General features: G+C 39.5%; 1 protein-coding gene across 2 annotated transcripts in view; it reads left to right on the top strand.

Annotated features, from left to right (window-relative positions):
- Positions 1-24,978, top strand: part of NEK7 (NIMA related kinase 7) — a 144,200-nt gene that overhangs the window by 37,742 nt on the left and 81,480 nt on the right. For both annotated transcript variants that reach the window (XM_040263175.1, XM_040263176.1), the window contains exon 2: positions 22,518-22,602. In XM_040263175.1, coding sequence (XP_040119109.1) covers positions 22,546-22,602 — 57 coding nt within the window. In that variant the 5' untranslated portion in view covers positions 22,518-22,545. The remainder of the gene's footprint in view (positions 1-22,517; positions 22,603-24,978) is intronic.

The raw sequence follows: 24,978 nt of genomic DNA, 5'->3' as shown, positions 1-24,978 counted from the left end.
ATTTAGGTCTGTTTTAAACAGGGAAGGGGGAGACATTCAGAAGAGACTTATGTGTGTGCTGAGAGGTGTTTATGTTCCTTCTAATTTTACTTAAAAAAGGCAAACATACAATAATAACATGTTAACAACAGAAATCCACCTGAGAAAGTCTGGAGCTCCTACTGGGGTCGCTCCACCCTGCCCCATCCGCCACCCCCACCTACCTCCCCTCCCCAGATCACTGGTCAGTGTCCTGGAATAACCACACCACCCCCACCCCCCTTTTCTTTCTGTTTGGGTCCAATTAAGATTCATACAGAGGAGCGTGAGCTGCCTGTCTGCCATGTCTGACGCAGCCCGGTTGGTGGGCACGGCCTGCGGGGCAGGTTTGGTGGCCAGAGAGCTGGTCACCCCAGCTGCAGTGATGCCCCGGACACCAGGGCAAAGTGGGACATAGCCTGTTAAGTTCTAACACCATGTAGTTCACAAACCAAGTCGTGCACCATCCTCCTCTGTGTACCTTTTATGTATATTGTTCAGCAGAGAGATGCAGGTCCCACTCCAGACTGATCGGCTGGAATCAGGGGCCAGGAGTCAGGGCGGTGGGCCAGACTGCTAAACAGCAGCAGCAGGAGACCTGGTAGCCAGCCGTGGCTGAGAACTGCTGATTCCCAGGCTGCATTCAGGACTGCTTTTGTTCAGAATGGTCTGTTAGAAAGTAAGTCTCATTTAGGTTTAAGCAACTCTTTGCTGCATCAGTGCATAATTAAGAAGTGAAGGAATGTGTTTACTCACAACCTACGCTGCACCTTTTCTGACTTCGTCTTATGTGTCCTTGAGCACCGTCTTGGGTTTGAATTAATCCAGCCTCTACTGAATGGTGGTGTGTGGAGCCTGTTGCTTATTAGATTTGCTGAACTTGGGAAAAAGTAGCAAGTAAAAAGATGACTTACTGGAGTATTTCTTTTTCTTTAAAGATGTTACATTTTTTTTTTTTTAATGTTAGCAGTATAAAACAGCAAAGATCCTAGGAAGAAGAAACTTCATTTTTTTTCAGGTTTGATATATTTATTCAGAGGGTGAGTCAACTGGAATGAAGCGTTTTTTAACATTATGAAATCCAGTGTTAGAAAATCTTTTTCCTTGCAGTTCTATTACAGGTTTATAATCCTGAAGAGTTTCTTTCATCTGGAGTTTTTCATGCACTCAGGTGTTTTGCATGATCTCTGATGTGATCGGCAGTAAAGACTGCGGTGCAGTGGTAGCTGTGATCATAAACCTCTGACATCATACTTTATAATGGATTTCGGAGAGAGGAGGAGGAAGGGAAGTGGGTAAAAATTTGAGGACTGACTTGGTTAGGGATGTGTGTTATCTTATTTTACAAAGACACAATTTTGGACTCGCTGAAAACAAACCAGAAAATTATCCTAGATAATATATTTGAAGACGTTTACTTTTTGGCATTTTTGAATTCTAATAGCATGCTCTACTGTCTTTTGCAGTTGAAGGTTAAAAATGTAACTTTAGTATCAGAATTAAATAATAAGGTAGAATCAAAGTATTAGGTCACAGACAGCTTGTTTTCATTAAATTCATTGGGAAGTGACTTCTAGTAAACCCAGCAACACTGATTTCAGTAACTCAGTGGCTGTGAGAAGTGATTAGTTGGCTGATGTGTGCTCATTACGTTTTTGGTTCATTGGTCCCTTGATTAATCTCAGGATTCTGTTTCATGTGCTACAGAGTTTGTATAGAAAATGCTTCTGTCTCACACATGGATGTATATTAGGGACGAAGATAAGATCAAACCAGCAGGTGTCACAAGAACCATAATGAAAACGTTGGCCCTGATTATCTCAACCTTTGTTTTGTTACTTTTCAGTGATTCTTTAACAAAAAACAACGTTAAAATGATTTTTCAGTGGACACTTCTCTGCCTTCTCGTGTCGAAGCCCTTCTTTTCAGATGTTTTAGGGAGCACGTTTGAAGTGTAGCGGTGGCTCTAAAAAGATTTAGTTCAGAGAAGGACATGTTTACCGAGTGTACTGAACTTTTCTTCTTTTCACTTTCTTGAAAAAAAGTTCACCGTAAATTACTCCATATCCAGAAAGTTTATATTTAACTACTTAAACATATCTCTGGCTGGCTGTGTTCTACTTTTTTCCATATTTCACTCCTATTGACTAGTCAGCAAGCATATGCATTTTATAGAAGTAGGAATAGGAATTCATAAACAAACTGTCCTCATATTGGGCTCAGTTGTTCAGTGTGAAAATACAGCACTTATTATCTATTTCATTTTAGGCCAGTTCTGAGTCATTGAATAATCATGGGACAGTAACATCTGCCTTTCCAGAAAAGCGAAAGGTTCAACACATTTCTCAGTTTGCCATAATTTTTATTAGAAATTCTATCTCTTATTTCCTTGTTTCCCACATGATGACTTGACAGAAACACAAATCCTGCAGGCAAATATGATACCGTCTTTTACAATGATCTCCCTAGAGTAAGCAGAATGAATGAGGAAGGAGCCACTCATTGAGACCACAGGGAGTTGTACGGAACGCAGACTGAGAGCAGGTACTGTTCGTTTTCTTACTTCTCGGCATACCAAATAAAGACCTTCTGTTTTGCAAGCAGCTTTATTAAAATCTTAACGTTACCCAGGTAATCTCTTTGCTAGATGTTTACCTGTGTGAAGTGAAAACTTAGTGTGAACCAGTACGCAGATGTTTACAATGGCTTTATCTGTAACATCCCAGAACTGGAAAACAAGACAAAGTTCCTTTACTTAGAGAATGGATAAGCAAACAGTAAGAATGAGCACACTGTGTGCAGCAGCACAGATGCGTCTCAGGGACACTGGGCTGAGCAAAGGAGGCCCAGCTCAGAGGACTGTGTTCCGGGTGGCTTCATCCACACGCTCTCCTGGTAGAGGGAAAAGGAAGGGACAGAATACAGATGAGCGGTTGCTAGGAATTGGGGGCGCGTTTGACTGTGAAGGGACGCAGAGAATTGTATGGGCCAACAGACCTTCTCATTTTGTTTCTGGTGGCAGTTACAAGGCTAAATTTGTCAAAATGTATGAAAATCTTACAGGAAAATGGAAATTTTCCTGTATATAAATTATACTATAATAAAAAAAAGTGCTAAAATAAGTTTTAGACAAGATATATAGACTAGCAAGGTAAAGATAGTGTTAATTTGTACCTTTCTCTTTCCCAGACATTCTAAGAGGAACCTCAAAGTGCTTTATCTCCACGTAGCCTTCTGTTCATGTGGCGGTTATCACGTGTTCAGCCCTACTGCCACTTTTATCTGTTGGCTCATGCCGGTAATACTTACTTAAATGTCTGCCAAATGTCTACCGGCGCATTTATGATTGCTTCCTGCGTCTTCTGCCTTCTCTCTGAGAGAGCTTTCATTCTGTTCGTTCCGTGCTGGTTTTTGTTTGTGTGGTATTGTTTGCTAGAGTGCCTGATTATTTTTTGTTACCTGTCTGAAATTATATGTTTAGGATTGATGGTAGAAGTGATTTGAAGCCTGAGATAATCTCTTTCTCCAGGGTATGTTTCCAGGTGTTTCTGCCAGGTGCCTGGGGGTTTAGCTCTGTGTGTGTGCCTGGGTGCTTAGTTGCTCAGTCGTGTCTGGCTCTGCGACCCCATGGACTGTGGCCCACCAGGCTCCTCTGTCCATGGGATTCTCCAGGCAAGAGTACTGGAGTGGGTGGCCATGCCCTCCTCCAGGGGATCTTCCCGACCCTGCGATCGAACCCCAGTCTCCTGAATTACAGGCGGATTCTTTACCCCTGAGCCACCCGGCAAGCCCATTCTCTCAGAGATGACCTCAGTCCGGTTTCGGGGGATGTAATGCCCTGAAGGTCGTCCCAGCCCACTGGCGGGGTGTCGCCAAGGCCCGGTGGGGAGCTGTGGACTGCACTGTTGCTCTCATCCACAGGGGTGGGGAGTGCTCTGCAGCCCCAGTGCTCAGTGGGGAGTGCCCAGATAGTAGACCCCCATCTCTGGGTTTTCCTCCACCCTCAGGTACTGGTCCTTTACTTCTTCCCTGTTTCCAAACTGTGATGCTTTAAAGTAGATTAAAAAGCATTTGTATAACTAACTCTTCCTGGGGGTAGAGGATTGTCTGAATTGTCCTTTTGCCATTATGGAAGTGGAGTTTGCCTGTATTAGTTTTTATACCCATACATGTAATTCAAATGTGCTTTAAAAAAGAGAACAACAACTGTTAAGATACTTCTGTAACTTGCTATTTTTGATTTAATATATTATGAATTAATATTAGAATTATAGATGACTATATATTTACTGTATGTTTAATTCCGTGCCAGGTATCGAGAGGGTGTGGTGATGTATAGAATAGACAATTTCCTACCCTTATCTGGCTGATATTTTGGTAAGATAGTTAGCTTAAACAAGTGCATGATTATCTAATTGTTAGTGATAAAAACAGTATACTTTGAGTACATCTAACTTGGAAATTCAGAGAAGCCAATGGCACCCCACTCCAGCACTCTTGCCTGGAAAATCCCGTGGATGGAGGAGCCTGGTGGGCTGCAGTCCATGGGGTCGCTAAGAGTTGGACACGACTGAGCAACTTCACTTTCACTCTTCACTTTCACTCTTCACTTTCATGCACTGGAGAAGGAAATGGCAACCCACTCCAGTGTTCTTGCCTGGAGAATCCCGGGGACGGGGGAGCCTCGTGGGCTGCTGTCTGTGGGGTTGCACAGAGTCGGACACGATTGAAGTGACTTAGCAGCAGCAGCAGCAGCAACAGCAACATGGAAATTGTCTCTGAATCTTGCTTTTTCGTTTCACATTGTATTGGGTACATCTTTAACTATCATTGCAATTTTTATAAACGTTTGGTCAGTCTAGGGTTCCATTTTCTGTATTTACTATAACTTATTGAGACATTTTCATATTGTTGGACCATTATGTTGTTCATAGTTTTCCTTTTTGATAAATGTCTTTTAATATACATTCTTGTATGTAATCCAGAATTCAGTCACTGATTTACTTCTTTAGGACTGAGTTGTGGGATTAAGAGTACTGAGTAAAAGGATATGAATGATTATTAATGTTTATTTCTGTTTTGCTTTCTAGAAAGGTTATTACATATATGTAAGCATTACATGTAATTTAAAAATATGTGTCATTTTGAAAGGTTAGCAATTGCATACTTTGTCATTGTTTAAATTTGTATTTATCAGTAATATTCAACATGTTTTATATTTATTTCTAATGTCATTTCTTTGTGCCTATAAACTACACAATGTTAAGAGATAGGACATTCTGCTTTATGAATGAAACTGTAGTGTTAGATTTAAAACTAGAATTAGATCTACTTTTTTTCCCCCAGTGCTATTATTTTATTATTTATACTTGGATTGCAATTTTTAACCTGCCTTTGTTGAGAATACTTTTTTAAAAGTTCTGTAATGAGTAGCAGGAAATAACTTCTGAAGTCTTTAGTAAAATGGAAAGTATATGTTAGAGAAGGAAACATATAATTGATCATTGTGTATCTTAAATCTCTCTTCAGATTGCTGCTACATAGTTTAATATTTAGGATTTTGTACTAGGTCTACATCGGTTGCAGAGAACCTGGGTAGTATGATGGAACTGTCAAAATATATGTGTGGAAACAGAAGGAGAGAGATTTTTAATGAACAGAACCAATTCATATCCATTATTATGATTTGGATTTACTAAAGCTTTAAGTTAGAAATTGAAAGATTGCAAGATTGACTGGCCTTTATGTCTTCATTGTGAGGTAATTTTTGTTGCAGAATAAAGGAAATATTTTTCTTTAGCTCAGCATTCTTTAACTATAATTACCTTTTTAAAATTTAATGGCTGGTTAGGTTTTTTGACCAACATCATGATCACAAGTAAAATTCACTAAATGATTTTCTTACAAATATGTATTTGTCTCATCTTTTTATATTCTATTACATATGTTTCAGTACCATATTTTACAGTTGACAAAAAGTCAGGTTTGTGTTTTGAAATGTATGATTTTTAAGTCAGTATCTGTAAAAATTAAAAATTTTTAAAGGTGAAATTCATTGAGGATGTCTGCAGATAATAAAGATTCTCATTTTGTTGAAGATTTTGTCTAAGGTGAATATATTAACTAAAGGTATTTATTTCAAGTATTATGCAGAAAAAAGTATATAGTTAGCATGATTTAATTTCCTTTTAACTGTCTCAGGGCTTTGTATTTTACACATTTATTAAAATATGGGAACTAGGAAAGGTATTGTTTTCACTTAGGGAATGGTGCTGGAAGTGTTTCAGTGTTTAAATTAAGATGGCCATATCATACTGTGTCCCTGAGGGCTGTATTATTTATTATTATATATATAGTATTTTGATTTTTAATAATTTTCTTACCAGGGTCATGTGAATTATGAAATTTCAGTTCACTGGCAGACACAACTACGTAAAAATAGTTTGTCACTCAGCTTTTATATCTTGAGATTCAGATTCCTAATTTTGTAGTTTTCTTTTCTGCAAAATATGTGACTACACACAAGAATATGGGAAGATTGTTTTACTTTAATGTGTACTGAGGTTGTGGATCTACATGAAAATACTTGTAGTATTTAAACATCTATTTATGATAGAAATGCTCAACAAAGTTGGTCTAGAGGAAATACACCTCAATATAATAAAAGCCATAATGGCAACCCGAAGCTTCCTTCATACTCAGTGATGAAAAGCTGAAAGCTTCTCCTCTAAGATCAGGAATAAGATAATGCCCACTCTACCCACTTCTATTTAGCATAATATTGGAAATGCTAGGCACTGCCATCAGACCCAGGAAAAGAAATACAAGCACCCAGACTGGAAGGGAAGAAGCAATACTGCCACTATTTATAGGTTACACGATATTGTATATAAAAAAACCCTAAAATTCTCCACCCCAAAATTATTAGAACTGATAAATGAATTCAGTAAAGTTGTGGGATACAAGATTAATATCCAAAAGTCTATTGCATTTCTATACACTAATAATGAAGCTATCTTTAGAAAGAGAAATCATGACAATCCATGTACAACTCCATCAAAAAGAACAAAATACTTAAGAATAAATTTAAGCAGGTGAGAGACCTATACTCTGAAAAGTATAAAATATTAATGAAAAAATGGAAGATGATACAAATAGATGGGAAGACATACCATATTCATGAGTTGGAAGAATTAATATTGTTAGAATGTCCATACTACCCAAAGCAATATACAGATCTAATTGAATTTCTATTCAAAATACCCATGACACTTTTCACAGAATTAGAACAAATAATTTTAAAATTAGTGTGGAACCACAAAAAAAACGGGATAAATAAAACAGACATTAATGCTGTTAAAACAAGATTTGGTATTACTACACTACCTAAAGTTGGCTTCCCTCGTTGATCAGACTGCAAAGAATCTGCCTGCCAATGCAGGAGACCCAGGTTTGATCCTTGGGTCTGGAAGATCCCCCTGGAGAAGGGAATGGCAACCCACTCCAGTATACTTGCCTGGAGAATCCCATGGACAGAGAAGCCTGGCAAGCTACAGTCCATGAGGTTACACAGAGTTGGACATGACTGAGTGACTAACACTTTCACACAAAAGACCCCCAAATAGCCAAAGCATTCTTGAGAAAAAAGCACAAAGCTGGAAGTATCATGCTGTCTGATTTCAGATTATAAAGTTACAGTAATCAAAACATTATGGAACTGGGACAGAAATATACACATAAATCAGTGGACTAGAGTAGGAAGCCCAGAAATAAACCCGTGCATATATGGTCAGTTAATCTATAACAACAGAGACGAGAATGTACAATAAGGGAGGGACAGTCTCTTTTAATATATGGTGTTGCAAACACTGTTCAGCTATATGTAAATGAATGATCTTAGAAAATTTTCTTATACAATATACAAAAATAAAATAGATTAAAGACCTCAGTGTAAGGCCTGAAACCTTAAAACTCTTAGAAGGAAGCAGAGGCAGTGTGTTCTTTGACACTGATCTTAGCAATATAGTTTTGTTTTTTTTTTTTTTGTATTTTTGCTTATTTTATTTATTTATTTATTTATTTATTTATTTATTTTTTATTTTACTTTACAATTCTGTATTGGTTTTGCCATACATTGACATGAATCCACCATGGGTGTACATGCATTCCCAAACCTGAACCCCCCTCCCACCCCCACCTCCCCACAACATCTCTCTGGGTCATCCCCGCTTACCAGCCCCAAGCGTGCCATATCCTGCATCAGACATAGACTGGCAATTCGATTCTTACATGATATTACACATGTTTCAATACCATTCTCCCAAGTCATCTCACCCTCTCCCTCTCCCACTGAGTCCAAAAGTCCGTTATACACATCTGTGTCTTTTTTGCTGTCCTGCATACAGGGTCATCATTGCCATCTTTCTAAATTCCATATATATGTGTTAGTATACTGTATTGGTGTTTTTCTTTCTGGCTTACTTCACTCTGTATAATTGGCTCCAGTTTCATCCATCTCATCAGAACTGATTCAAATGTATTCTTTTTAACGGCTGAGTAATACTCCATTGTGTATATGTACCACAGCTTTCTTATCCATTCATCTGCTGATGGACATCTAGGTTGTTTCCATGTCCTGGCTATGATAAACAATGCTGCGATGAACATTGGGGTACATGTGTCTCTTTCAATTCTGGTTTCCTCAGTGTGTATGCCCAGTAGTGGGATTGCTGGGTCATAAGGTAGTTCTATTTGCAATTTTTTAAGGAATCTCCACACTGTTCTCCATAGTGGCTGTACTAGTTTGCATTCCCACCAACAGTGTAGGAGGGTTCCCTTCTCTCCACACCCTCTCCAGCATTTATTGCTTGCAGATTTTTGGATCTCAGACATTCTGACTGGTGTGAAGTGGTACCTCACTGTGGTTTTGATTTGCATTTCTCTAATAATGAGTGATGTTGAGCATCTTTTCATGTGTTTGTTAGCCATCCGTATGTCTTCTTTGGAGAAATGTCTATTTAGTTCTTTGGCCCATTTGATTGGGTCGTTTATTTTTCTGGAATTGAGCTGCAGGAGTTGCTTGTATATTTTTGAGATTAGTTGTTTGTCAGTTGCTTCATTTGCTATTATTTTCTCCCATTCGGAAGGCTGTCTTTTCACTTTGCTTATATTTTCCTTTGTTGTGCAGAAGCTTTTAATTTTAATTAGGTCCCATTTGTTTATTTTTGCTTTTATTTCCAGAATTCTGGGAGGTGGATCATAGAGGATTCTGCTGTGGTTTATGTCGGAGAGTGTTTTGCCTATGTTCTCCTCTAGGAGTTTTATAGTTTCTGGTCTTACATTTAGATCTTTAATCCATTTTGAGTTTATCTTTGTGTGCGGTGTTAGAAAGTGATCTAGTTTCATTCTTTTACAAGTGGTTGACCAGTTTTCCCAGCACCACTTGTTAAAGAGATTGTCTTTACTCCATTGTATATTCTTGCCTCCTTTGTCAAAGATAAGGTGTCCATATGTGTGTGGATTTATCTCTGGGCTTTCTATTTTGTTCCATTGATCTATTTCTGTCTTTGTGCCAATACCATACTGTCTTGATGACTGTGGCTTTGTAGTAGAGCCTGAAGTCAGGCAGGTTGATTCCTCCAGTTCCATTCTTCTTTCTCAAGATTGCTTTGGCTATTCGTGGTTTTTTGTATTTCCATACAAATCTTGAAATTATTTGTTCTAGTTCTGTGAAAAATATCACTGGAAGCTTGATAGGGATTGCATTGAATTTGTAAATTGCTTTGGGTAGTATACTCATTTTCACTATATTGATTCTTCCGATCCATGAGCATGATATATTTCTCCATCTATTAGTGTCCTTTGATTTCTTTCATCAGTATTTTATAGTTTTCTATATATAGGTCTTTAGTTTCTTTAGGTAGATATATTCCTAAGTATTTTATTCTTTTTGTTGCAATGGTGAATGGAATTGTTTCCTTAATTTCTTTTTCTACTTTCTCATTATTAGTGTATAGGAATGCAAGGGATTTCTGTGTGTTGATTTTATATCCTGCAACTTTACTATATTCATTAATTAGCTCTATTAATTTTCTGGTAGAGTCTTTAGGGTTTTCTTTGTAGAAGATCATGTCATCTGCAAACAGTGAGAGTTTTACTTCTTCTTTTCCAATTTGGATTCCTTTTATTTCTTTTTCTGCTCTGATAGCTGTGGCTAAAACTTCCAGAACTATGTTGAATAGTAGTGGTGAAAGTGGGCACCCTTGTCTTGTTCCTGACTTTAGGGGAAATGCTTTCAATTTTTCACCATTGAGGATAATGTTTGCTGTGGGTTTGTCATATATAGCTTTTATTATATTGAGGTATGTTCCTTCTATTCCTGCTTTCTGGAGAGTTTTTATCATAAATGGATGTTGAATTTTGTCAAAGGCCTTCTCTGCATCTATTGAGATAATCATATGGTTTTTATTTTTCAATTTGTTAATGTGGTGAATTACATTGATTGATTTGCGGATGTTGAAGAATCCTTGCATCCCTGGGATAAAGCCCACTTGGTCATGGTGTACGATCTTTTTAATGTGTTGTTGGATTCTGATTGCTAGAATTTTGTTGAGGATTTTTGCATCTATGTTCATCAGTGATATTGGCCTGTAGTTTTCCTTTTTTGTAGTATCTTTGTCAGGTTTTGGTATTAGGGTGATGGTGGCCTCATAGAATGAGTTTGGAAGTTTCCCTTCCTCTGCAATTTTCTGGAAGAGTTTGAGTAGGATAGGTGTTAACTCTTCTCGAAATTTTTGGTAGAATTCAGCTGTGAAGCCGTCTGGACCTGGGCTTTTGTTTGCTGGAAGATTTCTGATTACAGTTTCAATTTCCGTGCTTGTGATGGGTCTGTTAAGATTGTCTATTTCTTCCTGGTTTAGTTTTGGAAAATTGTATTTTTCTAAGAATTTGTCCATTTCTTCCAGGTTGTCCATTTTATTGGCATATAATTGCTGATAGTAGTCTCTTATGATCCTTTGTATTTCTGTGTTGTCTGTTGTGATCTCTCCATTTTCATTTCTAATTTTATTGATTTGATTTTTCTCTCTTTGCTTCTTGATGAGTCTGGCTAATGGTCTGTCAATTTTATTTATCCTTTCAAAGAACCAGCTTTTGGCTTTGTTGATTTTTGCTATGGTCTCTTTTGTTTCTTTTGCATTTATTTCTGCCCTAATTTTTAAGATTTCTTTCCTTCTGCTAACTCTGGGGTTCTCCAATTCTTCCTTTTCTAGTTGCTTTAGGTGTAGAGTTAGGTTATTTATTTGACTTTTTTCTTGTTTCTTGAGGTATGCCTGTATTGCTATGAACTTTCCTCTTAGCACTGCTTTTATAGTGTCCCACAGGTTTTGGGTTGTTGTGTTTTCATTTTCATTAGTTTCTATGCATATTTTGATTTCTTTTTTGATTTCTTCTGTGATTTGTTGGTTATTCAGAAGCGTGTTGTTCAGCCTCCATATGTTGGAATTTTTAATAGTTTTCCTCCTGTAATTGAGATCTAATCTTAGTGCATTATGGTCAGAAAAGATGCTTGGAATGATTTCGATTTTTTTGAATTTATCAAGGTTATATTTATGGCCCAGGATGTGATCTATCCTGGAGAAGGTTCCATGAGCACTTGAGAAAAAGGTGAAATTCATTGTTTTGGGGTGAAATGTCCTATAGATATCAATTAGGTCTAACTGGTCTAATGTATCATTTAAAGTTTGCGTTTCTTTGTTAATTTTCTGTTTAGTTGATCTGTCCATAGGTGTGAGTGGGGTATTAAAGACTCCCACTATTATTGTGTTATTGTTAATTTCCCCTTTCATACTTGTTAGCATTTGTCCTACATATTGTGGCGCTCCTATATTGGGTGCATATATATTTATAATTGTTATATCTTCTTCTTGGATTGATCCTTTGATCATTATGTAGTGGCCTTCTTTGTCTCTTTTCACAGTCTTTGTTTTAAAGTCTATTTTATCGGATATGAGTATTGCCACTCCTGCTTTCTTTTGGTCTCTATTTGCATGGACTATCTTTTTCCAACCCTTCACTTTCAGTCTGTATGTGTCCCTTGTTTTGAGGTGGGTCTCTTGTAAGCAGCATATAGAGGGTTCTTGTTTTTGTATCCATTCGGCCAGTCTTTGCCTTTTGGTTGGGGCATTCAGTCCATTTATGTTTAAGGTAATTATTGATAAGTATGATCCCGTTGCCATTTACTTTATTATTTTGGGTTCGGGTTTATACTCCCTTTTTGTGTTTCCTTTCTAGAGAATATCCTTTAGAATTTGTTGGAGAGTTGGTTTGGTGGTGCTGAATTCTCTCAGCTTTTGCTTGTCTGTAAAGCTTTTGATTTCTCCTTCGTATTTGAATGAGATCCTTGCTGGGTATAGTAATCTGGGCTGTAGGTTATTTTCTTTCATCACTTTAAGTATGTCTTGCCATTCCCTCCTGGCCTGAAGAGTTTCTATTGAGAGATCAGCTGTTATCCTTATGGGAATCCCCTTGTGTGTTATTTGTTGTTTTTCCCTTGCTGCTTTTAATAGTTGTTCTTTGTGTTTGATCTTTGTTAATTTGATTAATATGTGTCTTGGGGTGTTTCGCCTTGGGTTTATCCTATTTGGAACTCTCTGGGTTTCTTGGACTTGGGTGATTATTTCCTTCCCCATTTTAGGAAAGTTTTCAACTATTATCTCCTCAAGGATTTTCTCATGGTCTTTCTTTTTGTCTTCTTCTTCTGGGACTCCTATAATTTGAATGTTGGAGCGTTTCATATTGTCCTGGAGGTCTCTGAGATTGTCCTCATTTCTTTTAATTCGTTTTTCTTTTTTTCTCTCTGATTCATTTATTTCTACCATTCTATCTTCTATTTCACTAATCCTATCTTCTGCCTCTGTTATTCTATTATTTGTTGCCTCCAGAGTGTTTCTGATCTCATTTATTGCATTATTCATTGTATATTGACTCTTTTTTATTTCTTCTAGGTCCTTGTTAAACCTTTCTTGCATCTTCTCAATCCTTGTCTCTAGGCTATTTATCTGTGATTCCATTTTGACTTCAAGATTTTGGATCATTTTCACTATCAATATTCGGAATTCTTTCTCAGGTAGATTCCCTATCTCTTCCTCTTTGGTTTGTTTTGGTGGGCATTTCTCCTGTTCCTTTACCTGCTGAGTATTCCTCTGTCTCTTCATCTTGGTTATATTGCTGCATTTGGGATGGCCTTTTTATATTCTGGGAATTTGTGTAGTTTTCTTTATTGTGGAGCTTCCTCACTGTGGGTGGGGTTTTATCAGTGGCTTATCAAGGTTTCCTGGTTAGGGAGGCTTGTGTTGGAGGTCCGGTGGGTGGAGATGGGTTTCTTCTCTCTGGAGTGCAGTGGAGTGACCAGTAATGGGTTATGAGACGTCTAAAGTTTTGGAGTAACTTTGAGCTGCCTGTATATTGAAGCTCAGGGGTGTGTTCCTGTGTTGCTGGAGAATTTGTGTGATATGTCTTGTTCTGGAACTTGTTGGCCCTTGGGTGGAGCTTTGTTTCAGTGTAGGTATGGAGGCATTTGATGAGCTCCTATTGCTTAATGTTCCCTGAATTCAGGAGTTCTCTGATGTTCTCAAGCTTTGGACTTAAGCCTCCTGCTTCTGGTTTTCGGTTTTATTTTTACGGTGGTCTCTAGACTTCTCCATCTATACAGCACCAATGATAAAACATCTAGGTTAAAGATGAAATGTTTCTCCACATTGAGGGACACCCAGAGAGGTTCACTGGGTTGCATGGAGAAGAGAAGAGGGAGGGGGTAGTTAGAAGTGACTGGAATGAGATGCGGTGAGATCAAAAGAGGAGAGAGCAAGCTAGTCAATAGTCACTTCCTTATGTGCGCTCCATAGTCTGGACTGCTCAGAGGTATTCACAGAGTTATACAGGGAAGAGGAGAGGGAGGAAGTAGACAGAAGTGGCCAGGAGGGTAAGAGAGAGTAATGAAAAGGAGAGAGACAAGTCCAGCCAGTAATCAGTTCCTTAGGTGTTCTCCACCATCTAGAACACACAGAGAATCACAGAGTTGGATATAGAAGAGATTGGGGGGGGGGGGGTGACAGAGGCCCCCTGGTGGAGAAAAAGGAGAGTCCAAAAGGAGGAGAGAGTGGTCAAGCCAGTAATCTCGCTGTCAGGTAAAATTGGGTTTTGAAATGTACAAAATTGATAACAAAAACTGAAAAGCAAAGATTAAAAAACCTAGAGTAGAGGTTGGATTTTCAAAAATACAATATTAAAGAGAAGCAGCAGAAGGAAGAAAGAAAAAAGAAAAAATAATAAGAAAAAGAAAAAAAACCACAAGATTAAAAAAGAAATACCAACAACCACCACACAAAGACTATATATGGTGTTTGCCTTAAAAAAGTAGAGTCTTTTCTTTTCTTTTTGTTTTTTTAAAGTAATAGTAGGTTATAGAAATTAAAAATTAGAGGAGAAATAGAAGACTTAACACTTAAAAAAAGTTAGAAAAAAAGAAAAATAAATTAAAAAAAAGAAAGAAAAAAGAAAAAGAAAAAAAATTAATAAGGAATGATTGTAAAAATAGTGAAGATATATCTGGCCCTTCTCTGATGTTATGGGCCGTGTGGGGTCAGTTCCAAGGCGGTTCCCTCTGTTTGACTTCTTCTGTTTGCTGGTCTCTTCAGTGTCTGAGTTCCGTCCTGACACAGGGGGGCGGTGGTGAACACTTTTTTTTTTTTTTTTTAGGCTCACTAGTTCAGACGCGCTGTGGGGAGGGGGGGATGCTGCAAACAAATAGCACTGTCGGGGGCACACAGCGTCTCAGTCCTGCTGGACCTGTCCCCTGCCACGGCGAACAAACCGCTCCGGCTCCACGGTGCTCAGCCGGGAAACGTCCGAGGCCGGCCCCAGGCTGCGCGCACCTCCCTGGTCCAAGCCGCTCAGGTTTGGCGCCCAGGTAGCCCTCAGCGGCACAGACTTGTTTGGGACTGCGCCCTGCGCCCCTCCCAGGTCCGAGCAGCTCAGGAGCTTGGCGAGCGTGGTCGCCGCGACTTGTCCCCCTTCTCTGTCTCTACTGCTCAGTTTTCTGGGTGTACTGCTGGCGCTCCCTGTGAGGCGGATGGTGACTGTCCTGCTCCCCCTGAAGTCTCAGCAAAGAAGCCTGCCTGCAGTTTGGTAGGTAAAGTCTCTCCGGGGCTGCGATTGCCCCTTTCCAGCCCTTACGGCTCTGGCTGCCTGTCCCCGGCGGGGGATGGTCTGCAGCCAGCTATTTCCGTTCCGTCCTTTGTTCTGTGCGCGGTCCTGGCGGGGTCTTATGTTCCAGCTTTTCGCGTGGTAGCTATCCCCCAGTCTGGTTTGCTAGCCCAAGTTCGATCGCTCTGGTTACGCGTGGGGCGTTTCTGCCCGCTTCTTACTGAGCCCGGCAGCCCGCGCCTCCCGCGCTTCCCTGCCCTGCCCCCACTTGCTAGCGGCGGCTGCAGGCGTCTGCGCGGCTTTTCCGCTGGGGGAGTTACTGTTGGGCTTGTAATCTGTTGGTTTTAATTGTTTATTTGTTTTTCCTTCCTGTTATGTTGCCCTCTGTGTTTCCAAGGCTCACCACAGACTCGGCAGGGAGAGTGTTTCCTGGTGATTGGAAACCTCTCTTCTTAGAATTCCCTTCCTGGGACGGGCTTCTCTTCCCGGGACGGAGCTCCCTCCCCACCTCCTTTGTCTCTTTTCTCGTCTTTTATATTTTTTCCTACCTGTTTTTGAAGACAATGATCTGCTTTTCTGGTTGCCTGATGTCCTCTGCCTGCATTCAGGGGTTGTTTTGTGGAGTTTGCTCAGCGTTGAAATGATCTTTTGAGGAATTTGTGAGGGAGAAAGTGGTCTTCCCTTCCTATTCCTCCGCCATCTTAGGACCGCCCCCCAGCAATATAGTTTTTGATCTATCTCCTCCAGTGGGAGAAACAAAAGCAAAAATAAATAAATGGACCCTAAACAAATTTAAAATCTTTTGCACAGAGAATGAAATCAAAATGAAAAGAGCCTACTGAATGGGAGAAAATAGTTGCAAATGACATGTCTGATAAGGGGTTAATCTGCAAAAATATATAAAGAACTCACACAACTCAGTATAAATTTTAAAAATGAGCAAAAGACCTGAATAGAGTGATGATGTGAAAGGTAAGTGGGCTAGGGGAGGTCTTGTCCTACTTTGGAGAGGATTTTTAGCATGGAGACAGCGAGCACAGAGGCCCTGAAGCCAGGGAGGACGCCAGCGGTTTCAGGGACAGAAGAGGGGTTTGTGTTGATGGAAGGGAGTTAATGAGAGAGACTGGGATGACCTGCCGTGGGAGAGGTGGCTAGAGATGATTTACAGGGAGGGCCCTGCAGTATTTGGCAAGCAGCTGGGACGTCAACCCAAGAGCAATGGGAGCATCATGAGTTGGTTTGTGTTTTTCAAATATCACTGCGAAGAGAATAGTGGAGAAAGAGAGGCCACTTCATAGGATATGAAGGTAATCCCTGGCAGAGATACAGAGATACCTTGTAGGGTTGTATTAGAGGTGCTAGAGGAGCATGGAAAAATTTCAGATTTCTTTTAGAAATAGAGCAAATGGTACTTCCTGATGTGTTGGAGTGGGGAGCAAAGAGATGATGGAAAGGGAACAGTCAGGATGAATTCTAGGTTTTTGACTAGACCAGAGCTTCGGAAAGTGTGGTCTGTCCACTTTGGTGGACTGTAGGGGTTTGGAATTGGGTACAGTCCTTGAGCTTCATTCTTGTGGTCTGCACAAAGGATTTTTGTAATACTAAGACATTATTTGATACAAAGAGCCGACTCATTGGAAAAGACTGGGAAAGGTTGAGGGCAGGTGGAGAAGGGGCTGACAGAGGATGGGATGTTGGATGGCATCAGTGAATCAATGGACATGAGTTGAGGAAACTCTGGTAGATAGTGAAGGACAGGGAAACCTGGCGTGCTGTAGTCCATGGGGTCGCAAAGAGTTGGACACGACTTAGCGACTAAACAACAAACAAGTTTGTAAAACCACGGACGCCTTAGCTGAAACTGGTGCAGCAGTACCAAACGACTAGTCCTTGTCTTATCTACCTGTATAAAATTATAATAAAAAAGATGAGTTTCCTTTTAACCTGTATTTGATGAAGCAGGTAGAGAGTATTATTTTTGATCACATTTCGACCTTTGAGCACAAGTCCTTTAATCTGCGTGGTGCACCAGGAGGTGGACATGAAGCCCCATGGCAGCAGATGGAGTTGTGTTGAGGACGCGCGTCTCTGCAGTTGTTGGACCAGCCAGCTCATGTTTTCACCGGACAGTTTTCACTTAAAACAAAAACAGACACTCAAACTTGGGACTTCTGTAGATGTTTTCCTGTCATTTAAGGGAAAACAAGTGATATTATTTGTTCCTCATGGTGAAATTTGAACTTCTAAAGTGAAGGTTGAAATTTTGGAAAAATTATATTCATCACTCTGACCTTGACATCTTCCTGGTACTTTAAGATTTCTGATGAGATGAGTGGTGACACTATTGTGTGTGTTTATGAATGTTGTATAATGAAATGGTCAGCATTCAGTGGGTCTGTGTAACTCAAGGAGCTAAAGTTTTCCAGGTGACATGCACGGATGTTATAAGATCATGCATCAATAGAGGATCTATTTAGAGGGCAAGAGAGCCCATCAGACTTTCACATCAGAGTACAAAAGTTCATTGATAAGTTTTGAGAGTCCATGTTGCAGTTAACCTTTACATATCTGCTACTTGTCAAGTTTGATGTAGTGTTAAAGAAGAATATCCACAGTGGGTATGAAAAAACACCTCTATTTTCCAACTATATATCTGTGTGAGACCAGATTTTTAAAAATACACCTCAGCCAAGACAACACATCTCAACAACTTGAATGTAGAAGCTGCTGCTTTTCTGAAGATAGACATTGAATAAATTAACAAAATGCAAAACAGTGCTTCTCTTCTAGCTCATATTTGCAAAGATAGCTATTTTTCATAAAAATATGTTATAGTCATGTAATAATTTATTGCTGTTATTTGTAAATGAATTAGTATGTATTTTAAACTTTTCTCCATTTTGATTTCTAATATGAGAAATAGGGATATTTATGACCCACGTGAGCAAAAAATGGGGTCTTTGGGGTTCTCAGATAAAGAGGTCTTGAGATGCAGAAATTTGAGAGGTTTGGGCTGGATCAGCTGAGTAGGTGGTGATAATATAAGGAGAGAAAGATGATTAAAGAACTTAGCAACTTTTTTTTTTTTTAGAAATGGCAGATGGAATCTTCTGTTCAAAAACTGTGAAGATACTAAGCGGTCATTTGGATATTGGTGTTTGTGGTTCAGAACTCAGAACAGATGAGATAAATTTCAGAGTAATCATAGATGGATAGCAATCAAGTCATGGGACTGGAAAGGATGACTGAAAGAATGTAGGTTTAAAAAAAAACAAGATTCACCTCGTACAGCACTTGGACATAAATGTTAGACTGGAAAAAGAACTCAGAAAAAGGAGTAATTATATGAGAGTCCATGGGGCACAGAACATTTCCAGAAAATGAGATAGTTGTGTTGAACGCTGGTTGAGGTCAAGTCAGAGGACCTTGGTGAGGGCCCTTATCATCTCCTGTCTGGATTGTTACCGTCGCTTCTTGACAAGTCTGTCTTGTGGTTGTGAGCCCCTTTCCTCTGTCATACGGCAGGAAAGACTGTATTTCAGAAAGGGCACTTCCCTCTCTTAGCTGCTTGAAACACGGCATTAGCTTTCTGATAGCAGTTGAATAAAGGGGGTATCATAAAAGTTAGCCTGAGTCCCCCCAGCTATCTCTCACCACTTGCCAATTTTAATTTTATTTACATGATGTTGTGCTCTGCTTTTGGATATTTTGATGTGTTCTTTCCTTTCCCCAGACTTCCTGTCTTCCTTGCCTCATCTAACCTGTGTGAGTGCCTCCTCCTTATTTGAAACCCAGTTCAGGAAGCATCTTCTTTGGGCAGCCTTTTTTGATGGAAGACTGGTTGCCAGATTTGTTGAATTTGATCATAATTTTACTCACCATTGATTTTAGACTTATTAAACTGTAGCAGTTATTACTTGATGTTTGGATAGCAATACATTCATTCATTTATTCAGTAAATATTCGCTCAGCACTCATTGTGTGTCAAGCATTGGCCTAAGCACTGTGAGCAGAGCTGTGGACAGCAAACACAGGTCCCTGCAACATGGGACTCACAACTAGAAGACCGAATGTGTGTTTCACATTTATACATTGAATGTCTTTATTTATGAGGGGGTTACCTGGAAGATAATGTATAAGCATATATGGCCTTTGAAAATATGATAGTATTAGATCAGCATGTAAACACTGATATTTTCTTTTTCAACAGAAGCAGTTAGAATCGAGTGATACCTGGATCCGTGTTAGATATTATGCAAAGAAAATTATTTTGCTCCTTGTTCATTGTTTTACCAAGTTTATGTGCAGTATGAGAATTTCACTCAGGCTTTCCTTTACTAAGCAGGGGCTAAACTCTGGGATGGTGTAGGAGTTGATTTCCCAGGGATGCAGACTGGTAGTCACTTCTAAGATTTCTTTGAATTTTATGTTTCTTTTTTTGTGTCTTATTTATTTTCATTTTGCCTTCTTTTCTTCATAATTTTATTTGCTTAGGCATTGCACACATCAGGAGGTATGATGAAACCCACTTTGTTATAATCTGGCTCATTTCTCGTAGCTTCTTCTTACAGTTAGGCAAGCTGTGAACTATTAAAATATGCTGCACAAAGGAAGCGTTTTGTGACTAAACAAGTTAAATGTAAGTGAAGTTTTTTGTTTGTTTCCTTTCTTAGCTGCAGGCCTGCTTGGATCCTCTAGTGTGCTAGTATTCACTATGATCCTCTAAGAGAGCTTCATATAGCAAGTAGTGTTTCACAGAGGTTTCGGACCAGGAGGCCTTTTTTTTTTTTTCATGGATTGTCTCATGTAAATTGTATGGGGCACTAGATGTGAAATACTGGTTTTAATGATATAGATTTATTTTTTAAATTTTAAAAGTCTTTATTCTAATGTCACCTTGCTTTAAAAAATGAAAATTTCTTGATGTTCTGAAATGTATAGTTTTGAGCAATAATCTGTCCTGCATTAGAATAATAGCAATAAGTTGTAAGACACCATCTTGGATGTGTAGTTGGCCTGTAATAGTTTTTCTTTTTCTAAGCTGGAGATACTGTTTAATTTATATTACCTTTTGCAAAAGTGTCCTTGTTGCTTATACACATTTTAAATAATCAGTGTAGCCTTAATGTGTAGCCTTAAATGATTGTTTCTTGATTATTTAGTGATTCAGATTTCACACTAAAAGGTATTCTAATTCATTACCAGGATTCTAATTCTCCTTCCCTCTCCTTCCTCCTTGAATCCAACACTATATAAACTTGAATCCAACAATCCATAAATAGGATTATATATCATGACTAAATAGGGGTTCATCCCAGAAATATTGGCTGAACAGTTGCCAAAATAAATGTTCAAAATTCAAAATAAATGAGCCACCAAAATTCAGCATTTTAAAAAAGTGTTTAATCAGTTCAGACACACAAGAATTTGACAAAAACCTAACATCTATTCTTTATAAAATCTTCCAGCAAAGTGAAAATAGAAGGGCACTATCTCATCCTGATAAATTAGGGCATTTATGAAAAATGCCCATCTTACATTATACTTAATGGTAGATGACTGAATGCCTTCATCCTCAGATAGGAACAAGAAAAGGATGTCTTTGATTCTGTTCATTGTACTTGCGGTTCTAGCCATTGCAATAAGACAAGAATCTACAAAAAAAATCTACTTGAACCATTAAGTGAGCTTAGCAGGTTTGTAAGATAAAGGGTCAATATACAGAAATCAGTTGTATTTCTGTACACTATCAGAAAATTGAAATAAAAACACTTATAGTATCAAGGTATACTTAGGAATAGCCTGAAAAAAAAGATGGGAAAGACCAGTTTGTTAAGTGAAAACCATTCTTGAAAGAAATTAAACCTATTAATAAGATATCCTATGTTTATGGGTTTGAAGGCCCAGTGTTATTAAAATGAAAGGTCTCTCCAGATTGATCTATAGAGTTCTTGTAATCCTAATCAAAATCCCAGTAGTTTTTTTTTTTTTAAGTAGAAACAAATAGGCTGGTTCTAAACTTTATATTAAAATCAGAAATATGATTAGGCATATATCTAGACTTTATAATAAAACTACACCAGACATTAGTATAGTATATATATATATGTGCAGTCATTTGATATATGTTGAGGCTGGTATAGTGTAGTGAGACGTGGGAGGATAAAGGATAATCTTTGCAGTAAATGATTTGAAGTCAGTTGGATAGCCATGTGGAAAAACAAGCTGAATATTGACTTCACCTTACATTGTACAAAACTTTAATTCCAGGCCAATTGCAGATAGGAATATGAAAGGCAGAGCAATAAAGCTTATGTTGGAAGATAATGTGTGTGAATTTACAATAGGGAAATTATTCTTAAATATTTAAGCATTTTGTATACAAAAGCATTAATGGTAGTAAAGGTAAAGATTGGTTAATTAGAACTTGTTAAATTTCAAAAGTTAAATAAGTTAATTAAAAGATGCCATTGGGAAGGTTTTTAAAAGACAAGTCACGGGAAAAATATTTGCAATACAAATGCCCCATGTCTAGAACCTTTCTACAGGTTTTTAAAGGGTATAATGAAGTGAAAATGTGTTTTAGTTTCTCTATCTGTTGATCCTAACAGACCCTAGTCTTTTAACCCACAGATTTTAGTTATAAAATTACAGTTATGAAGAGCCTAAAGATTCTTAGTGTTGTGCAGAGTCAGAAGTGGACACAGGTGTTTGCTGTGTTGCGTTTCTAGCTCAGTTCTTAAGCCTTGTGCAGGACTTGGTGTATGGTCTTCAGCTTGTGTTTACTGAATTCATGGAGGGACGCCTTGTAATCGCAAGGAAGGTCTGCATAAGTCCTCATAGGAGGACTGGCCTTCTAAACATAGGCGTGGAAATCACAGGAAGCAGTTCAGTTGTGCCTAAAGAGCACAAGTGCTAACGTGTGTGGAGTGTGAGATGAAGTACGATTTGGGAATCTAAAGCATTGCTCATGACTACAGGAAGCTTTCCATGGTGATTGTCTTCTCATGTTGGGGAGGGACTGGGGGAACCTCTGTGATCTGTAAAACGTAATGGAGAAGAGAGGATTTCATCACACAAAACAGGATTTTCTAAGCAGGAAATGCTGCTTTTGAGAAAATGAGTTGAGACAATGACTATTTGTGTTAGCCAAACAGTGCTTGGATTTAGCAAATGGCAGGTGAGAGTAGGGAATGTCTTAATGGCCATTTTTGAAGCATTGGGCTCATCTCAAGTGTGGATTGTGTTGTGGTAATGACTGCATTATTTTAAGTTTGACTCAACATTTTTTGCAGAGTTCAGAAGTTCCTGTTGCCTCAGACAATGGATGAGCAATCACAAGGAATGCAAGGGTCACCTGTTCCTCAGTTCCAGCCACAGGTAACTTGTTCTGATAAAGGCTGCCTTAAGACTGTGTGTGTGTGTGTGTATGTGTGCATGAGCATGCGCGCTCATAAGCAGATACAGGTACAGTGAGGAAGGAAGCAGAACCTGTACAGTTCCTTTAGGGATAAGGTGCTGAACATGCTGATTATGAGTTTCCAAGCTTAAATCAGAATTGTTTCCAATAGAAAATACTGTTTTAGAGTATTTGGTTCTTATGGACATATATTTATAAACAAAAAATGGAGGCAGCGGTAGCTTTGACTTGAATGAACTGCAGGTTTGGGAGCTCCTGTTGGGCTCGGGGAGGAGCGGAGGCGAGGTGGCGCCTGTGTTCAATCTGTGTCCGCCTCAGCCTGGGGCCCCACGTTGCCCACAGCGCCATCGTCACTGTGGCTTTTCCCGTCCTCTCTGACCAGCAGTGTGTTTCTCCTGTTACATATTAGCTCGTTCTTTTGTACCATAGGGTGAAGCTAAAGGAAGGTTTCAGCAGAAGGTGCACACACACTATTGAAATGAATTACTTACTGTGCTGATTGCCTGTGGATGCTCGCCCTGAAGCCCCAGCGTATGATGACGTGTCTGAAATCCCGTTCACCCCTGCCCAACTGTCATTCATAAATTCCGTGTTTCTCAGTTGGGTGTTGGAGGCCTTGTACAATGCCCCAGGTTTACTCTGCTAGCCTTGTTCCAGTTTTGCTTGATAGTCATTTTGGAAATGAATCCATAGGTGTTCTTTCGTGGTGTCTTTGGTGTTGGTATGAGGGTGAAGGTGGCCTCATAGAGTGAGTTTGGAAGTGTTCCTTTCTCTGCAGATTTTTGGAATAGTTTCAGTGTTAACTCATCTCCAAATATTTGGTAGAATTTGCTTGCGAGGTCACCTGGTCCTGGACTTCTGATCATAGGAAGTTTTAAAATCACAGATTCAGTTTCAGTACTTTGCGATTGGTCTTTTACAGATGTGCTTTGCAGTCAGTGAGATGAGTTTGGGAGGCTTGGGTTTGCACAGCTGCTTCCTCAGAGAGGTGTGCACTGTGAATTTCCAGGCAGGGTTAGTGTTTTCCAAACTTATTTGACTGTGGACTGTTTTGAAAGCACATCTATTGGCTTCTCTCAGAATCCGTGTCTGTGAGGCACAGCCCAGGAAATACTGCCGTCTTTTCTGTGAAGAATCGATGCTTTTGAACTGTGGTGTTGGAGAAGACTCTTGAGAGTCCCTTGGACTGCAAGGAGATCCAACCAGTCATCAGCCCTGGGTGTTCATGGGAAGGACTGATGCTGAAGCTGAAACTCCAATACTTTGGCTACCTGATGCGAAGAGCTGACTCATTTGAAAAGACCCTGATTCTGGGAAAGATTCAGGGCAGGAGGAGAAGGGGACAACAAAGGATGAGATGGCTGGATGGCATCACCGACTCAATGGACATGAGTTTGGGTGGACTCCGGGAGTTGGTGATGGACAGGGAGGCCTGGCGTGCTGCGGTCCATGGGGTCACAGAGAGTCAGACACGCCTGAGCTAAACTCTCTGCCTGTGTGACTACTCATCTTGCCTGACCCCTCTTCTCCCTCTCCAGAGTTTGAAATCTGCCCACCGTTCAAGGACCATCTAAAATGCTGTCTCCCCTGTGAAGCTTTTTCTGATTTTGTGAATGTCATACTTTTTCTTGGAGCCTTGACGGTGCACCCTTGGTAACATCTCTTGTGGTGTTTCTGAGCCCTGTGTCACTTCACATGGACATAAAACCTCATCTTTCCCATTGGGTTAGGATAGGAAACCTCTCTCCACACCTTGAGGGTTTGTGCTTTGTCTTGCTCTCTCTGGGTGCACTGTGACACTGCAGGTCCCTCATCGCCTGCAGGCAGGTGAGCGTGTGTCTGCTGGCCCTTGATAGTTGAATTTTATGTTGTTCCCTCTGTTACACTTGTCTGAATTCTCTGTACTGTATTCACAAAAGAGACCCTTAAGAGCTTTAGGAAGCTTAGTATTTTAATTTCAAGAGGATTGTTTTTTCAAATCTACCATCTGTATTTTATGGTCATAAAATATCCAAGATTATGGTATGTAGCTTCTACTAGATGCAGACGTATCTTCGTGCCAGTTTTACACACACACACAGACACACGGATATTACTGTTTTGTATATTGTTTCTGTGCAGACGGTAAAAGCAGCGCTACTGAAATTAGACAGTTGTGTCATGATTTTGAAATTCTGTTTTGAACAGCTCCAAATTCCAAAGGAAAGGAAAAGGAGCACTTTGATTTTTGTTGCTGCTGACTCACCAGCCAGGAGGTGCGGTTTCCTGGGACCCACGGCTGCCACGCAGCACGAGTCTAAAGCTGCGTCCGTGGCTCTGTGTCTCTTTGACTCGGT

This window comes from Oryx dammah, unplaced genomic scaffold (genome assembly GCF_014754425.2).
Source record: "Oryx dammah isolate SB20612 unplaced genomic scaffold, SCBI_Odam_1.1 HiC_scaffold_21, whole genome shotgun sequence".
Lineage (NCBI taxonomy): Eukaryota > Metazoa > Chordata > Mammalia > Artiodactyla > Bovidae > Oryx > Oryx dammah.
This window is presented reverse-complemented; position numbering and strand designations above follow the sequence as displayed.